The sequence below is a fragment of the Monodelphis domestica genome, chromosome 3, assembly GCF_027887165.1.
Source record: "Monodelphis domestica isolate mMonDom1 chromosome 3, mMonDom1.pri, whole genome shotgun sequence".
Taxonomy (NCBI): domain Eukaryota; kingdom Metazoa; phylum Chordata; class Mammalia; order Didelphimorphia; family Didelphidae; genus Monodelphis; species Monodelphis domestica.
Window position 1 is genome coordinate 335230782 of NC_077229.1, and position 13671 is coordinate 335244452.

The following is a 13671-nucleotide window of genomic DNA, read 5'->3' on the forward strand; positions in this document are numbered from 1 at the left end:
CTCCCTCATTAAATTGTCAGATTCTTTTTTAATTTATTTTATTTTTTACTTATTTTAATTAATTAATTAAGAATATTTTTCTATGATTACATGTTTCATGTTTTTTCCTTCTCCTCTTCCCTCCTCCCTCTCAGAGCTGATGAGCAATTCCACTGGGTTATACATGTGTCATTGTTCAAAACCTATTTCCATATTATTAATATTTGCAATAGAGTGATCATTTAAAGTTAAAATCCCCCATCATATACCCATCAAACCACATAATTGATCATGTTTTCTTTCTGCATTTCTACTCCCCCAGTTCTTTCTCTGGATATGGATAGTGTTCTTTTTCAAAAGTTCTAGCTTGTTGAAGGCAGGGATGGTCTTTTACATCTTTTTGTATCCTCAGTGCTTGGCATACAGCAGGCATCTAATAAATGTGCTGTGATAATTGATTGTTAGTGAAGCATAAGCCCTGGCAAGTCCCATCAGGTTAGAATGACTTCAAGTATGGCCTCTATAACAGCCAAAGTCTTTTTTCTGGGACCATCCTTGCAAGGAATTAGGCAAATTGCTTGGTGATGATTTTGGGGGCCACAGAAACCCATTGAACAAAGAAAAGAAAATGGCCCTTGCTCCTGTGTGTTCCACTATTACTGTGACAGTAACATAGGCAAAGTTAACAGGAAAGAGGGTAGCAGGTGCTAAGAATCACACATCAATAGAATTTAATTTGACGGTTGGTACTTTAAATGTGCGATTCTTGTCCAATGACCAAGAAGTGGGCATATTGCTAAAGCAGCTGTCATATCAATCTTGACATTTTTGTCGTAAACAAAGCCAGAAGAAAGAATGAAGTTGTAGGTAAATGAAAGTCTGGCTCACAGGTACTCCTTGGAGAAGTGAAGAAACAAATTGGTTGAATGGGATTTATATTGTGCCAAGAGGCAACGAGAAGTTATTATTTCATGGGATGTTTAGCCATCACTAATTGTCAGAGTGGAGAAATTCCTCCACCGCCCCCATCAAGCCCCTAAAGGTACTGAAAGCATATCAATAACGACTTACTTATTGACCTATACTCCAATCAATATAAAAACTTTCTGAGAATTATCAATACACAAATTAAGGGCATCCTTGAAAAAGTCTTGGTAGGGAACAAAAATATTTTTGCAGGTGATATTCTCCAATGGACTTTATATTTTCTATTTGAAATTAACTGAAAATGTAGAAAATGTAGTGGTGTTTAAATCTTAAGCACCATAGAATCTTATAGTAAAAATATTGTTTTTTAAAAAAAAGTATTTGATTTGGTAGAACAAAACAATATCTTAACGGTCATTTTTACAACAAAATGTCTCCCACCCATACATCAAAATTATGCAAGATTCTCTGGAAGCTGTAACAACAGGAATAACCCTGTTCAACGGCACTCTGATAATATCAGGTAAGGCATGGAACATGAAGATGTATACTTGCCAGCAGTATTCAGTACAGTGTAGGAGGAGATTCAGTGTGGGGTTCAGGTTGAGGAAGTATTTCCAGTGGATGGTGGAATGGGTCCTCCAACACCTAACAGCTACTTTAGTTCACCCCATGTGTTATCCTGCAAGGCTGGATAATACCATTTCATGATAACTCACAAGAGACAACCCTTCTGATGTCTCATTCCACAACCAAACCTACCATTTTTTCAGAGTAAAGTGCCATATATGTTGTGTCTCTTCTGGTGCAGTATGATTTGTGGGGGGGCTGGGTACAGGACAGGTCCCCCCTCACACTGCCCACCCCCTGCTTTACCCCCAGCCAGTAGCCATCAACTTCCCAGACTGAGGTCCTTGGAAACCTTGGTACAGGCTGACCAGAAAGTCTGAGGACACTGCCACCATTTATGGTAGTATTTATGTATTTCTTAGTCATTTAACATGTATAAAATTGTGCTACTATTTTTATTAGATTCTTATCTTTTTTTTTAATGTGCCACTGGTGAATTTTTTGAGTATCCTACTCCTAACCCCATTTCTCCCATAAGCCCTATGGTTTTTATGGAGTGATTTTGCAGAATTCAATGATTTTTAGAAATGTATGTCAAGTTATAGCAATACTGACTGTATATTCAAAATTTATTTTTCCTATAAAGCTATAGCACTGGGAAGAGGAAAGAATATATATATATATATATATATATATATATATATATATATATATATATATATATATATATATATACATATATATATATATATTGCTGGAACATATATAGTATTTAATTTTTTATACTGGATTTTTAAAGTACTGAGAATCATTGAAAGTAGGAATTGTTGGGGGCAGCTGGGTAGCTCAGTGGATTGAGAGCTAGCCCTAGAGACAGGAGGTCCTAGGTTCAAATCTGGCCTCAGACACTTCCCAGCTGTGTGACCCTGGGCAAGTCACTTGACCCCCATTGCCTAGCCCTTACCACTCTTCTGCCTTGGAGCTAATACACAGTATTGACTCCAAGATGGAAGGTAAGGGTTTAAAAAAAAAAAAGAAAGTAGGAATTGTTACTATGTGGAGATAACACATCTAGTTTCCCACTCACATCATATACTACATAAAATTGACTTGGATTACACAATTTATTATTCTAATTTCTATAAAAAGTGAAGTCTAGGCTGCTCTTTGATAGCAATTAGTCCAATGACCCTTTTTACTAGTTAGATCCTAGCGAGTAAAGAACTTTAGCTGCCTTAGGAAGGATGCTCTTTAAATCAGGATTACAGTGTTTTCCTTTGGTTTTTGTTTTTAATTTGGTATGATACAAAGAATGGAAAACCAGACTTCATTATTTTTATATGGCAGGGAACTTTTGCTTAAAAGCTGACTTTCAGAATATAATTTTTCTAAGCAAATGAATGAAGGACTTTTCCAGAGGCTCCCATAAAATGAAACACAAAGGGGCTTTGCTGGAACTTTATGGACTCCTTTGGCTGCAACCTGACTTTACCTCCCACCAATTTCTACCTAGTTAATGTCAAATGTCCATGCCTTATATTAAAATAGGAAAGATGGGGACTTCTTCATGTTTTCTCCCTGCTTCCAGAATAAAAGCAAAGTCTCCTACTTTAAAAAAAAATCAGTAACAGAAGTAAGCCATTCATATGAAAGGGACTTGGCATAGGAGCTAATAAACACTCAAGTTAAAAAATTCTTTTGATTTGATATAAAGAAAAACTTCATTATTAGGGTTGTATAAAAATGGAACCAGTGCCCTCATAAAGTAGTGAGTTCCCCATTATTGGAGTTCTTCAAGGGAAGGCTGAATGGCCACTTCTTATGGACAGCAAAGTTATCAATGATTTCAAGTATATATCCAAAAACTTTATCACTAACTTCTAAGCTTTGGCCATTATCTATCACTCCTCTTCCTGGATACTTTGACCTTCCTTGGTTTCTTTTCTTGGCTCTCCTCCATTCTAACTGTCTGACCACTTGTTCTGATTCTCTCCTGACCACTGTGGGTATTCCCAGAGCTCTGTATTTGCCCCCTGTGTCCCCACCTCCTTCCATCTCTCTCCATACTCATCTTTTTGGACATACCATCAGCTCCAAGATCAAGTCATCTCTTTATAGACGACATTTAGATTTGCTTCCAGGAGGCCACAAGAACTCCTTAGCCCCTTGTTGAAATACCTCCACTTCCTGGCTACCTCTCCTGCCTTGTCTCTACCAGGTAGCCCTTCAGGAACTCTGACTTTGAGCCAAATTGGACTAATAGCTGTTTCCTGAAGGTCAGATTTCATTTCTAACCTTCTCCCTGAATTTGGACAAGCCATTCCTGTGCCTGGAATTCATTCATTCTTCCTCATCTTTTCCTCTCAAGATCCTTATCTTCTTTCAAAATTTTAAGTCATGGTCTCTTCCATGAAGCCTTAGCTAATTTCTCCAGTGGTTGGGGCTCTCCCTCCTGTTTTCCTTGTCCTACATCTAATTGTGTGCCTGTTGCATCTCTCTCATTCAATACAGGCTCTTGGAGGGCAGGGACTGTTTTATTTCTTAGTCATTTGTAGCTTTATATTTCATAGTATTTCATTTCACATTTCATATTTCAAGGCACCTAGCCTAGTGCCTTATATATTAAGAATGATGAACGAATGCAAATTTGATATCATAGAGGGCCCGAGTAATTTTATTCAGGTAGAGCTTATATATTGGATGATTTCTGAGGTTCCTTTTACCTCTGATTTTATGACTGATTCTTCTATAAATTGGTTTGTGTCAAACTGATTTCTCTTACATTCTAGTCCTTCTATTAACAAACCTTTACTGTGGGGGCAGCTAGGTAGCTCAAGGGATAGAGAGTCATTTTTTTTTTACAAATGAGGAAACTGGGGCTTAGAGCAATAAAATAATTTAATTTGATTAAGGTCATACAGCTAGTGAATGTTGGATCTGAGACTTGAACCCAGGCTTGTTCTCTAAGTCATTATATCACCAATCCAAACTAGTACTATTATTACCTGGTGGTAGTTTCTACTAGGATTTTCTTTATTCACTTATTTAAAACAGGAACTTATGTACCAACATGAAATTTGTGAGTTCTTCACTGGAATCCTACTATTATTTCTCAAAGCCTTTGATCATGTCTATATTTGGGACTGACATTTTGTGCCTTTTCTATTTTTATTTCATGTGCTACTCGTTATTCCTGACTTATATCTAATCCAGCAGAGCTGGATAACCCCTTGTTGAAGAAAAGTAAGAAGAGAGTCTTGCTTTAGGCCTGAATTGGATTTCAGGACTCCCTTCCAGTGATGATACTTTGTGATTCTGCACACAGGGGAGAAGAGGAACACCCAGATCCAGGAAGAAAAAGTAAGCAAGCAAGTATGGAAAAACTTGCCAGAAGTCTTTGTTAGGTCCTGGTATTTGAGAGTTTGAGGAATACTGATATGGGGCAGACAGAACCCTTTCTTCTTTAACTAGGTGCATTGGTGGGTTCCCGGTGATGCCTTGATAAGTTTCAGGACAAATGAGAAGTATGAACAACCCTACTGGTGCCTTAGAAAACAAAGAAGAACAACATCTGGATATCCAGAATGCACCAACTCTTGGGGCTTGCAGGGAGAAACAGAGATGAGGTGGGTACTTGGAGATGCAAAAATGTTTATCTTTAAGGGGCTTTGACCAGTAAAACAAACAACAAAACCTCTGTTCTCTTAGAATTGTCATAGAAACAGTAGACTAAAGACCTTTCTTCATTTTACTGAATGCACTAAATTATTAGTTCTAGAACTCTTTAGAAATTGTTGGAGTTACATCAATACTTCAATGAGTCTTATTTTGGCCAGTGTAGACATTTTCTGCTGCAATGAAGACAGCAATTCATCTGTGTCTAAACCCGTCCATGTCTCCTATGAGTTTCCATGGTTGAAAGAATTTACCTGAGCATCTCCTTCAGCCTTTTCTCCCTCTGATTGGAAGGTTGGAAGGTAGAACACCAAATTCTTCTTGATTCCTTTTTTTATTAGTAGGCAAAAACTGGACTTTCTGGCTCACTCTTTTCTGCATCTGATGCCTTATCTGATTTCAACTCTACTGCACAAGTGACCCCAAATTGGGAAGCCATTGTTCTTCTTCTTCCCTTCTACCCCACTTCACTTTCTCCTTACAGGATAGGGACTCCTTCTTTTTATTAATTGCATTCCCAGCACTTAGCACAGTGCCTGGCACATAGTAGGTGCTTTATGTTTACCAAACTGGATTGAAGAACCCAAATGACCTTAGAAAAGCTGCTCATTGGACAAGAGCTATACAGTCATGGACCTATACTAGAAGCCTTACCAGTTAGGATGGACCTATCAAAGTTTATAGTCACCCTAAACCCCTTTCCAATCCACATCACACTGAGGCTCCACAGTGAGAATTCTTTTAGTGGAAAAGTGATTAAGTTTTTATACTTTTGTTACATAAAGAGGCAATGTTGTATAATAACTACTATAGCTATTACTCATAGTTATAGTACTTCAAGATTTGCAAAGGTGTAGAAATGTAGAAAAAGAGAACTGAATGGGTATCTAGATGAGAACTGGGTTCAAATCCTACTTCTGATCTGTGTGACCATGGGAAATCACCTAGCCTCTTAGATCCTCAGTTTTCTCATCTGTAAAATGGGGAATAATAATATCTATACTAACCACCTTGCATCACTGTTCTGAGGCTCAAATGTGATGATGTATGTAAAGTGCTTTGAAAAACTTCATGTTTTATATATATATATATGTATATAATTTCATTTATTATTATTGTTAACATATTTTCATAGGCATGTGTTGTTTATTTACAGGATATGCATCATGGAATTGTATTTCTTGTGTCTGTCTCTCCCTGAAAACTCTGAGGGACAAAACATGATGATCCTTGTGGAGCTCAGGGCCAATCATGGGATAGCCCCTGATCTTTTAATTTTGGGCAAATAAACTAACTTCTTTACCTCTGTTTCTTAATCTCTAAGATGGGAAAAATAACATTTTCCTCCAGCCAGACATGATGTGAAAATTGAATCAGAAAGAAAAAAATAAAAGGTTTGATAGAGGTGATTTACAAACAGAAATTATCATTCTGGTAATGTGAAAAGAAAAAAAATCTACCTCATCATAACAGCCTTCACCATTCAAATAGCATGAACATTTAGGGGGAAATTTCCCAAAGAGACATGCAAGCTGAAAGCACCCAGCAGTGTTACATGGTACTTAACCTAGAATAAAATTTTTAAAAGGATCACACCTAAGTCGGGGTCAACTTTGCACACTTAAGTAGTTTTTATCCTTTTTTGAGCTATAAGAATATTAAGATGGTGGCCAAAAACTGGAAAACAAGGGGATGCCCATCAATTGGGGAATGGCGGAACAAAATGTGGTATATGTTGGTGATGGAATACTATTGTGCTAAAAGGAATAATAAAGTGGAGGAATTCCATGGAGACTGGAACAACCTCCAGGAAGTGATGCAAAGCGAAAGGAGCAGAACCAAAAAAACATTGTACACAGATGATACATTGTGGTATAATCAAAGGTGATGGACTTCTCCATTAGTATCAATGCAATGTCCCTGAACAATCTGCAGGGATCTAAAAAATACTACCCACAAGCAGAGGATAAACTGTGGGAGTAAAAACACTGATGAAAAGCAGCTGCTTGACTACAGGGTTGGAGGGGATATGACTGAGGAGAGACTCTAAATGAACACTATAATGCAAATTCCAACAACAGGGAAATGGGTTCGAGTCAAGAACACATGTGATAACCAGTGGAATCCTGCGTCGGCTATGGGAGAGGGAAAGGTTGGGGGGGGGAGGGGAGGAAAAGTAAATGATCTTTGTTTCCAGTGAATAATGTATGGAAACAACCAAATAAAATAATGTTAAAAAAAAAAGAATATTAAGAGCCAGCTTACCTTGTTGATTTGACTCTCTGTGCTCTCTGTGGCCCCTGTATTTGCTGCCTCCCCATCTGCTTTATCCTGTACATTTTCATTTTCATCAAGTAGTTTTACGGGGACAGGTGGCGGGGCTTCGTCCTCTACATCTAAAGAATTTCCAAGGATACTCTCTGCATTGACACTCTGTCGACTTTTTTTATTTCGGTCCACAGAGGCATATTCTGCAGACTCAGCTTTGTTCATAGGTTTAGAGCCCTGAATCTCTTTAAGGGCAGTTACAGAATTTGGTCTTCCATTTTGGCTTTTTTCTAGGTTGGCCGCTGTTCCCACTTCCTTTATTTCCTTCACAGTTTCATACAGACAATCTTCCACCATGTTTTCCTGTGAGGAACTATCTTTGAGAACTTCATATGGTCCCTCCATCCCAAGACCCTGGTCATTGTCCACATTTCTTGTGGTAAGGATGGTATCCAAGGTGTCATTGGGAGGAATTCTGGGTAATTCCCGGCTCTGATGACATTTTGATGACTTTCCTGAACTGTCCTGGGAATCCAAAAGGTCAGAAACAGAAGTCTGTACTTCTTCATAATGTTGCATGCATGTCACAGTACTGTCTTCTGAAAGAACTGCAACAGCAACAGGAGGGAAAAGAAAGAATTAAAGCAAGAGGTTCAATCACCCCTAAAGCATTAAACTGTGAGATTTACTATGTAGTAACATGAGAAAAAATCATAATGATTCATCTTCTTTGACTTTAAACAGAAAATTATAGACATGATTATGGACTAAGGATTCTTATTATTTTACTCATAATCTGGAAAGAAATGAACTAGTATCTCTTTTGAATTTAAATTGTAGCACTTTAAGAAATCTACTTAGTTGTAATAACTTCACCCATGATGACTTTGGGTTTTAAATTAATTTCTTCAACAGAACTTAAATTTTATCTCCAATGCTACTTCTCTGAAAAAGAGATGCAACTTGCTTTAGAAGAATATTCCTTCACTGCATTAGCATTACACAGTCGTACATGCCTTTCATTCCAAACAGCACTGATCGGTTTCTGTATTTCAGTGTGGCTATAACACTGTTTTACCAAAAACTCACAAAGCCACCTTTTGTGTCATTTATGGGAAAAATAAGGATTCTTATTCTAATCCCCAGTGAGCTGCCACTTAGTTCTTCATTTGCTAACTCTACTGGTCCCTTTAGGTTATTGGGGATAAGACAACCAATGGCAATTTTCAGAAGTTAAATATAAGGTCATTTCCTTCATGTTACCTAGGCAGAATACCAAATATTTTTGGTATGGAAATTATGAAATTATTTGTGATCAACTATACATTACTGGAGGTACTTTTATTTTTATGATCAATATAGCCAGCTCACTAATGTTAGAAGTGATGCCACTCATAAGCATAGGGCTTTTTAAAACTCTTTTTTCTTTCTTTTTCTTTAATTTTTCCCTCTTTTTTTTTTTTAGATTTTTCCCATCCCAGCATGTCAGTCCTGATAAGATTTGAATTCTAAAAATATCCGTTTGCCAATGAATTGTTAATGTTGTAAGATCTCATGCAAGCTATTAAACCAATGTTTTTCACTTTATTGGGAATGTCTTTATAAAGTATGATGGTATGGACCAGATAACTAGTTTTTTTTTTTTCAATATGAAATACCACATGTATTTTAAGTGTTTAGATTACACTAAGTTGGAAGATATTATAAATATTTATCCTCTAGTGCAAACAGAACTTCAGTGAGGATCGTTATGTACCTAATTCAATTCAACAAACATTTATCAAGGGCCTTCTATATGATAATCCCTGTGTTAGCTGCCAAGAGGAGTAAGATAAAGGTAATTCAGATTATACTGTCAGAGAAAGTAAATTATAACTTGGAGCCATAGAACCAAGGAATATCACAGCCAGAAGGAAACTTAATAGTTGCAACTCAATGAGACTGACTTCATAAAACTGGCTCACAAAATGAATAAACTGATAACAGCTAAATTTAAACAATATCACTTAAGCCTCTGAATATCCATTCAGTTCAGAACATGAGAAAGTGTGTATGGTAGGATTTTTACATATTGGAAAACTCAGCAGAACTTACTATCTCCATTGGTAAGGCCCCCATTTTGTTCACTGCTAGCAGGAAGTTCAGTGCCCAGACTAGTGACCGAATGGCTGAACATCTCCTTATCTGAAGGCTGCACAAAAATGAACACATAATATAGCTAAGAAATACATTCTGTACTGAAACAAAGGAGAGAAAATTACTTTTTAAAAAAATCTCAACAACCTATATGAAATATGTAATAATAGAAAATTACATCTTGAAGATGGTGGAGTACAGGTTGAAACCCAGCTGAATTCTCCCAACATTCCCCTCCAAAAAGCTTTAAAATAATGCCTCAAATACAATTTTGGAGCAGCAGAGCTAAATCAAGGTCAGAAGGAGCCATTGTTCTGTAGAAGGTCTGTAGGAGAGGAGGGTAGATACAGGCCAAAAGAGGAGCAGGAGAACCAGTGGTTGGAGGCAGCCATAGCAGCTGCTTCAGGAGCGCTTGGCCCAGGGACAGTAATGGGGTCTGACAACTGGTAGAAAAAGATGACAGAGCATCTCAAAGGAACCTACATGGGAAGATGATACATGTACCTCCTAAGCACTTCATCATCATTGGGACAAGGAAAGAGTCATAGAGGACATGGATGTTGTATAAGTGGAAATTTTCTATCTTTTGGACTTCGTCTCCCAGCATTCTTTCCTCATCCCAAAATTCCCTTTTTCCCTTTCCTGTATATGCATCATTATGTTGTTTGTATATAGTGGGTATGGCTCCTCCCTTTTTCTCTTTTTTCCATGTGGAAAGCTTGTGGGCTCTCTTGGTTTTTCTAGCCTTTTACTTTCCCTTTGCTTCAAGTTAAATATTAATAAATATTATTAAATATAATACTTGGAGTGTTGAATATCAATTTTTAAAATTTACAATGTGAATCAATTATGTTAGAATGATCTAAAAAAATGTAGGGATAAAAGAGAGGGATGTACCAGGAGAAGAAGGGAAAAGTAGGATGGGGAAAATTTTCTTGCATAAAAGAAAGATGTGAGGAAAAACTTTTATAGTGGAGAAATAAAGGCAATGCCTGAACCTCACTCACATCAGAATTTCGTTGAAAGAGGGAAGTATATATATTTTCTCAAGTTTATTTAGAAATCTGTCTGGTGTAAGAGATATGGGGGAGGGAGGCTGAGGCTGATAAAAAGGAAGGTATTAAAGGAGGCAGTGATCAGAAGCAAAACAGATTTTTGAGGAGGGACAGGATAAAGAGATAGAGAAGGATAAATACAAGAAAACAGGATGGAGAGAAACACACAGGAATTATAATTATGAATGGGAATGGGATGAGCTCATCTATAAAAATGGAAACAGTGAGCAGAATGAATTAGAAACCAGAATCCAATAATTTGTTGCATACAAAAGAAACATTTGAAACAGAAAGACACACACACAGAGTTAAAATAAAGGACCAGAGTAGAATGTATTATACTTCAGTTGAAGGAAAAAGGCAAGGATAGCAATCATGATCTCGGACAATGTAAAAATGAAACTAGACGCAATTAATAGAGATAATCAGGTAATACACATTTTGTTAAAAGGCACCATAGACAATAAAGTAATTATCCAAAATTTTTATAGCAAGTTTCTCTGATAAAAGTTTCATTTCTCAAATATATAGCGATCTGAGTTAAATTTTATTATAAAAATAAGAGCTATTTCTCAATTCATACATGGTCAAGGCTTCTGCACAGACATAAAGGCATATAATTACATGGAAAAATGCTCTAAACATTGGTCAGAGAAAGGCAAATTACAGCAACTCTCATATACTAGCTCATATCTATCAGAAATGATGAATGCTAGAGGGGTTAAGGGGAAATAGGTACATTAATGAACTGTTGGTAGAGTAATGAACTGGTCCCGCAATTCTGGAGAACAATCTGGAATGATGCCCAAAGGGCAACACCACTACAAGGTCTGTATCCCCAAGAGATAAAAGACAAAGGAAAAGGATCTATAGGTACAAAAATATTTATAAAAGCTTTCTTTTTGTGAGAAAGAATTGGAAACTGAGTTGTTCATCAATTAGAACATGGTTGAACAAGTTGTAGTATATGATTTTGATGGACTACTATTGTGCCATGGGAAATAAAAAGAGGATGGTTTCAGAAAAATGTGGCAAGACTTGTTTGAATCAGGACAGCAAGGCAATAGAGCATATTGAATCAGGAGGATCTGGGTTCAAATGTGACCTCAGATACATCCTAGCTATGTGACCTTGGGCAAGTCATTTAATCCCAATTTCCAAACCCTTGTCCCTCTTCTGTCTTAAAATTGATATTGGGACAGAAGGTAAGGGTTTTTGAAAAACAAAGATATATGAACTGATGCAATGTGAGTGAGAAAAGGTAGGAATCATGCATAATAATAGCAACATTGCAATATGATCAACTGCCAAAAACCTAGCTACTATGATCAATACAATGATCTAATACAATTTACTCATGATGAAAACATGCTGTTCATCTCCAGAGACAGAACTGATGAACTCTGCGTGTAGACTGAAGTATGATTTTTCTTGCTCTCTTTATTTTTGTGTGTTATATGGTTAATGTGGAAATACATTTTGCATGATTTCATATGCACAAGTGATATCATATTATTTGCCTTTTCAATGAGTGGGAGGCAGGGAGAGAATCTGAAACTCAAAATTTAAAAAGGAATCTCAAAAAAATAATAAATTGAAAGAAAAGATGTCCCCAAAAGGAAAAGTAAATTATATCTTTTAAAAATTGTTCAGTATTAACTGAGTCAATTGGAATTATCTTTCAAGGTATCTGATTAATCCTTTCTGCTTCTAGGCAGAAACATTTATATCATATTAGATCTATTATAGTCCAAAAGATTCTCAGAGAAGAGCCCATGATCTTACCTAAATTAGTATTATGATAAACAAAAAAGGGCTAAAATTTAGCTCTCTAATCAATTAATCAACAGGTTTTTATTTATTACTTTGCTTTTCCTTCATCCCTTCCACAGAAGACTGCTCAGAACCTACTTGAGTTTTCAAGGGGAAACAAATTTTATGGTTTGGGGGAGAAGGGATGTTAGGCTGAGGATGGGAGAGGATTTGCCCCCTCCGCTAGTCCTGAGATCCAGCATCCATCTGGGCTTCTTGGCTCTTTACATTGCTTACATAAGACAGAAGTCATCAATTCTATCCCTTCCAGAGTGATGGAGAAGCACTAAGCTTCACCATTCCCCTATCTTCTATATATTCTACACGAAAGCATGGTTCCCTGACCTATCTGCCTAACCTATTAAAGATTCCTGTGCCTGGCTCAGTCACAGCAACCCTAGGACCTCCAGGATTTTCTAACTATCTTCCTTTTCTGTGTTTTCTTCCCCAGTTAGGGTGTCAGCTTCTGGAGAGCTGAGTCTCTCTGATTTTCTCTTTAAATCCCCAGCCAGTACCACGGTGCTTGGTACATAGTAAAAACTTAAGAGAATGTTCACTTCACTCATTCGTTTGTGTGCCAGACACTTTGATAAGTGCTTGAGATACAAATAAAAAGCAAAACCAGTCCCTGATGTCAAGGAGCTTGGATTCTAACTCTTACTTATTCTCAAAAGTACATAAAATAAGGATAAATGGGACATCTGGAAGTAAGAATGACCTTCCAGGATCCCTTTGTTATTTTACACAGGATAGTCATCCTACTTGTACATTATATATGTGCCAAAGCTACTGTGAGCGAATTTTGTTTAAAACTGTGTTTAAAAAGAATTAACCTAGAGTATATGATTATAATCAGGAAAGTAACTAATTGGCAGTAGTGTATCTCTGTTTAAATTACCTCAGTAGTAAAGTTAAGCAATTTACAAGTCAAAACAAAGCTGTCAACACTGAAAGTATTTCCTTAAAAAATCATGCTGTCTCCCTTCTGCTTCCTATTCCAAATATCAGCATAAAATGATCAGAATGAAAAATCCCATATTATAATTTGTCCATGTGATAATTTGCCTCCCTACTCTTAATGAGGTGAACTGTCTGATCCTTCTCTTTTACCTCTTCCTGTCTTGTAATATATGACATGTAAGATAAGAGAAAATCCTGGTGTAATGCCCTAAGTCTTTCCCAAAAGGTATGCCACAAGAGGCAAGGAACTGCTGATATATTCGGGTGCATAACTATCTCCACATGACAA

General features: G+C 36.9%; 1 protein-coding gene across 7 annotated transcripts in view; it reads right to left on the reverse strand.

The window, feature by feature from the left end:
• The window catches only part of PAG1 (phosphoprotein membrane anchor with glycosphingolipid microdomains 1), a 249680-nt gene that overhangs the window by 34029 nt on the left and 201980 nt on the right, over window positions 1-13671 (reverse strand). For all 7 annotated transcript variants that reach the window (XM_016431457.2, XM_016431458.2, XM_007486907.3 and 4 more), the window contains 2 exons: window positions 9514-9610; window positions 7417-8027 (listed from right to left, as the gene is read on the reverse strand). In XM_016431457.2, the coding sequence (XP_016286943.2) occupies window positions 7417-8027; window positions 9514-9610 (708 nt within the window). The remainder of the gene's footprint in view (window positions 1-7416; window positions 8028-9513; window positions 9611-13671) is intronic.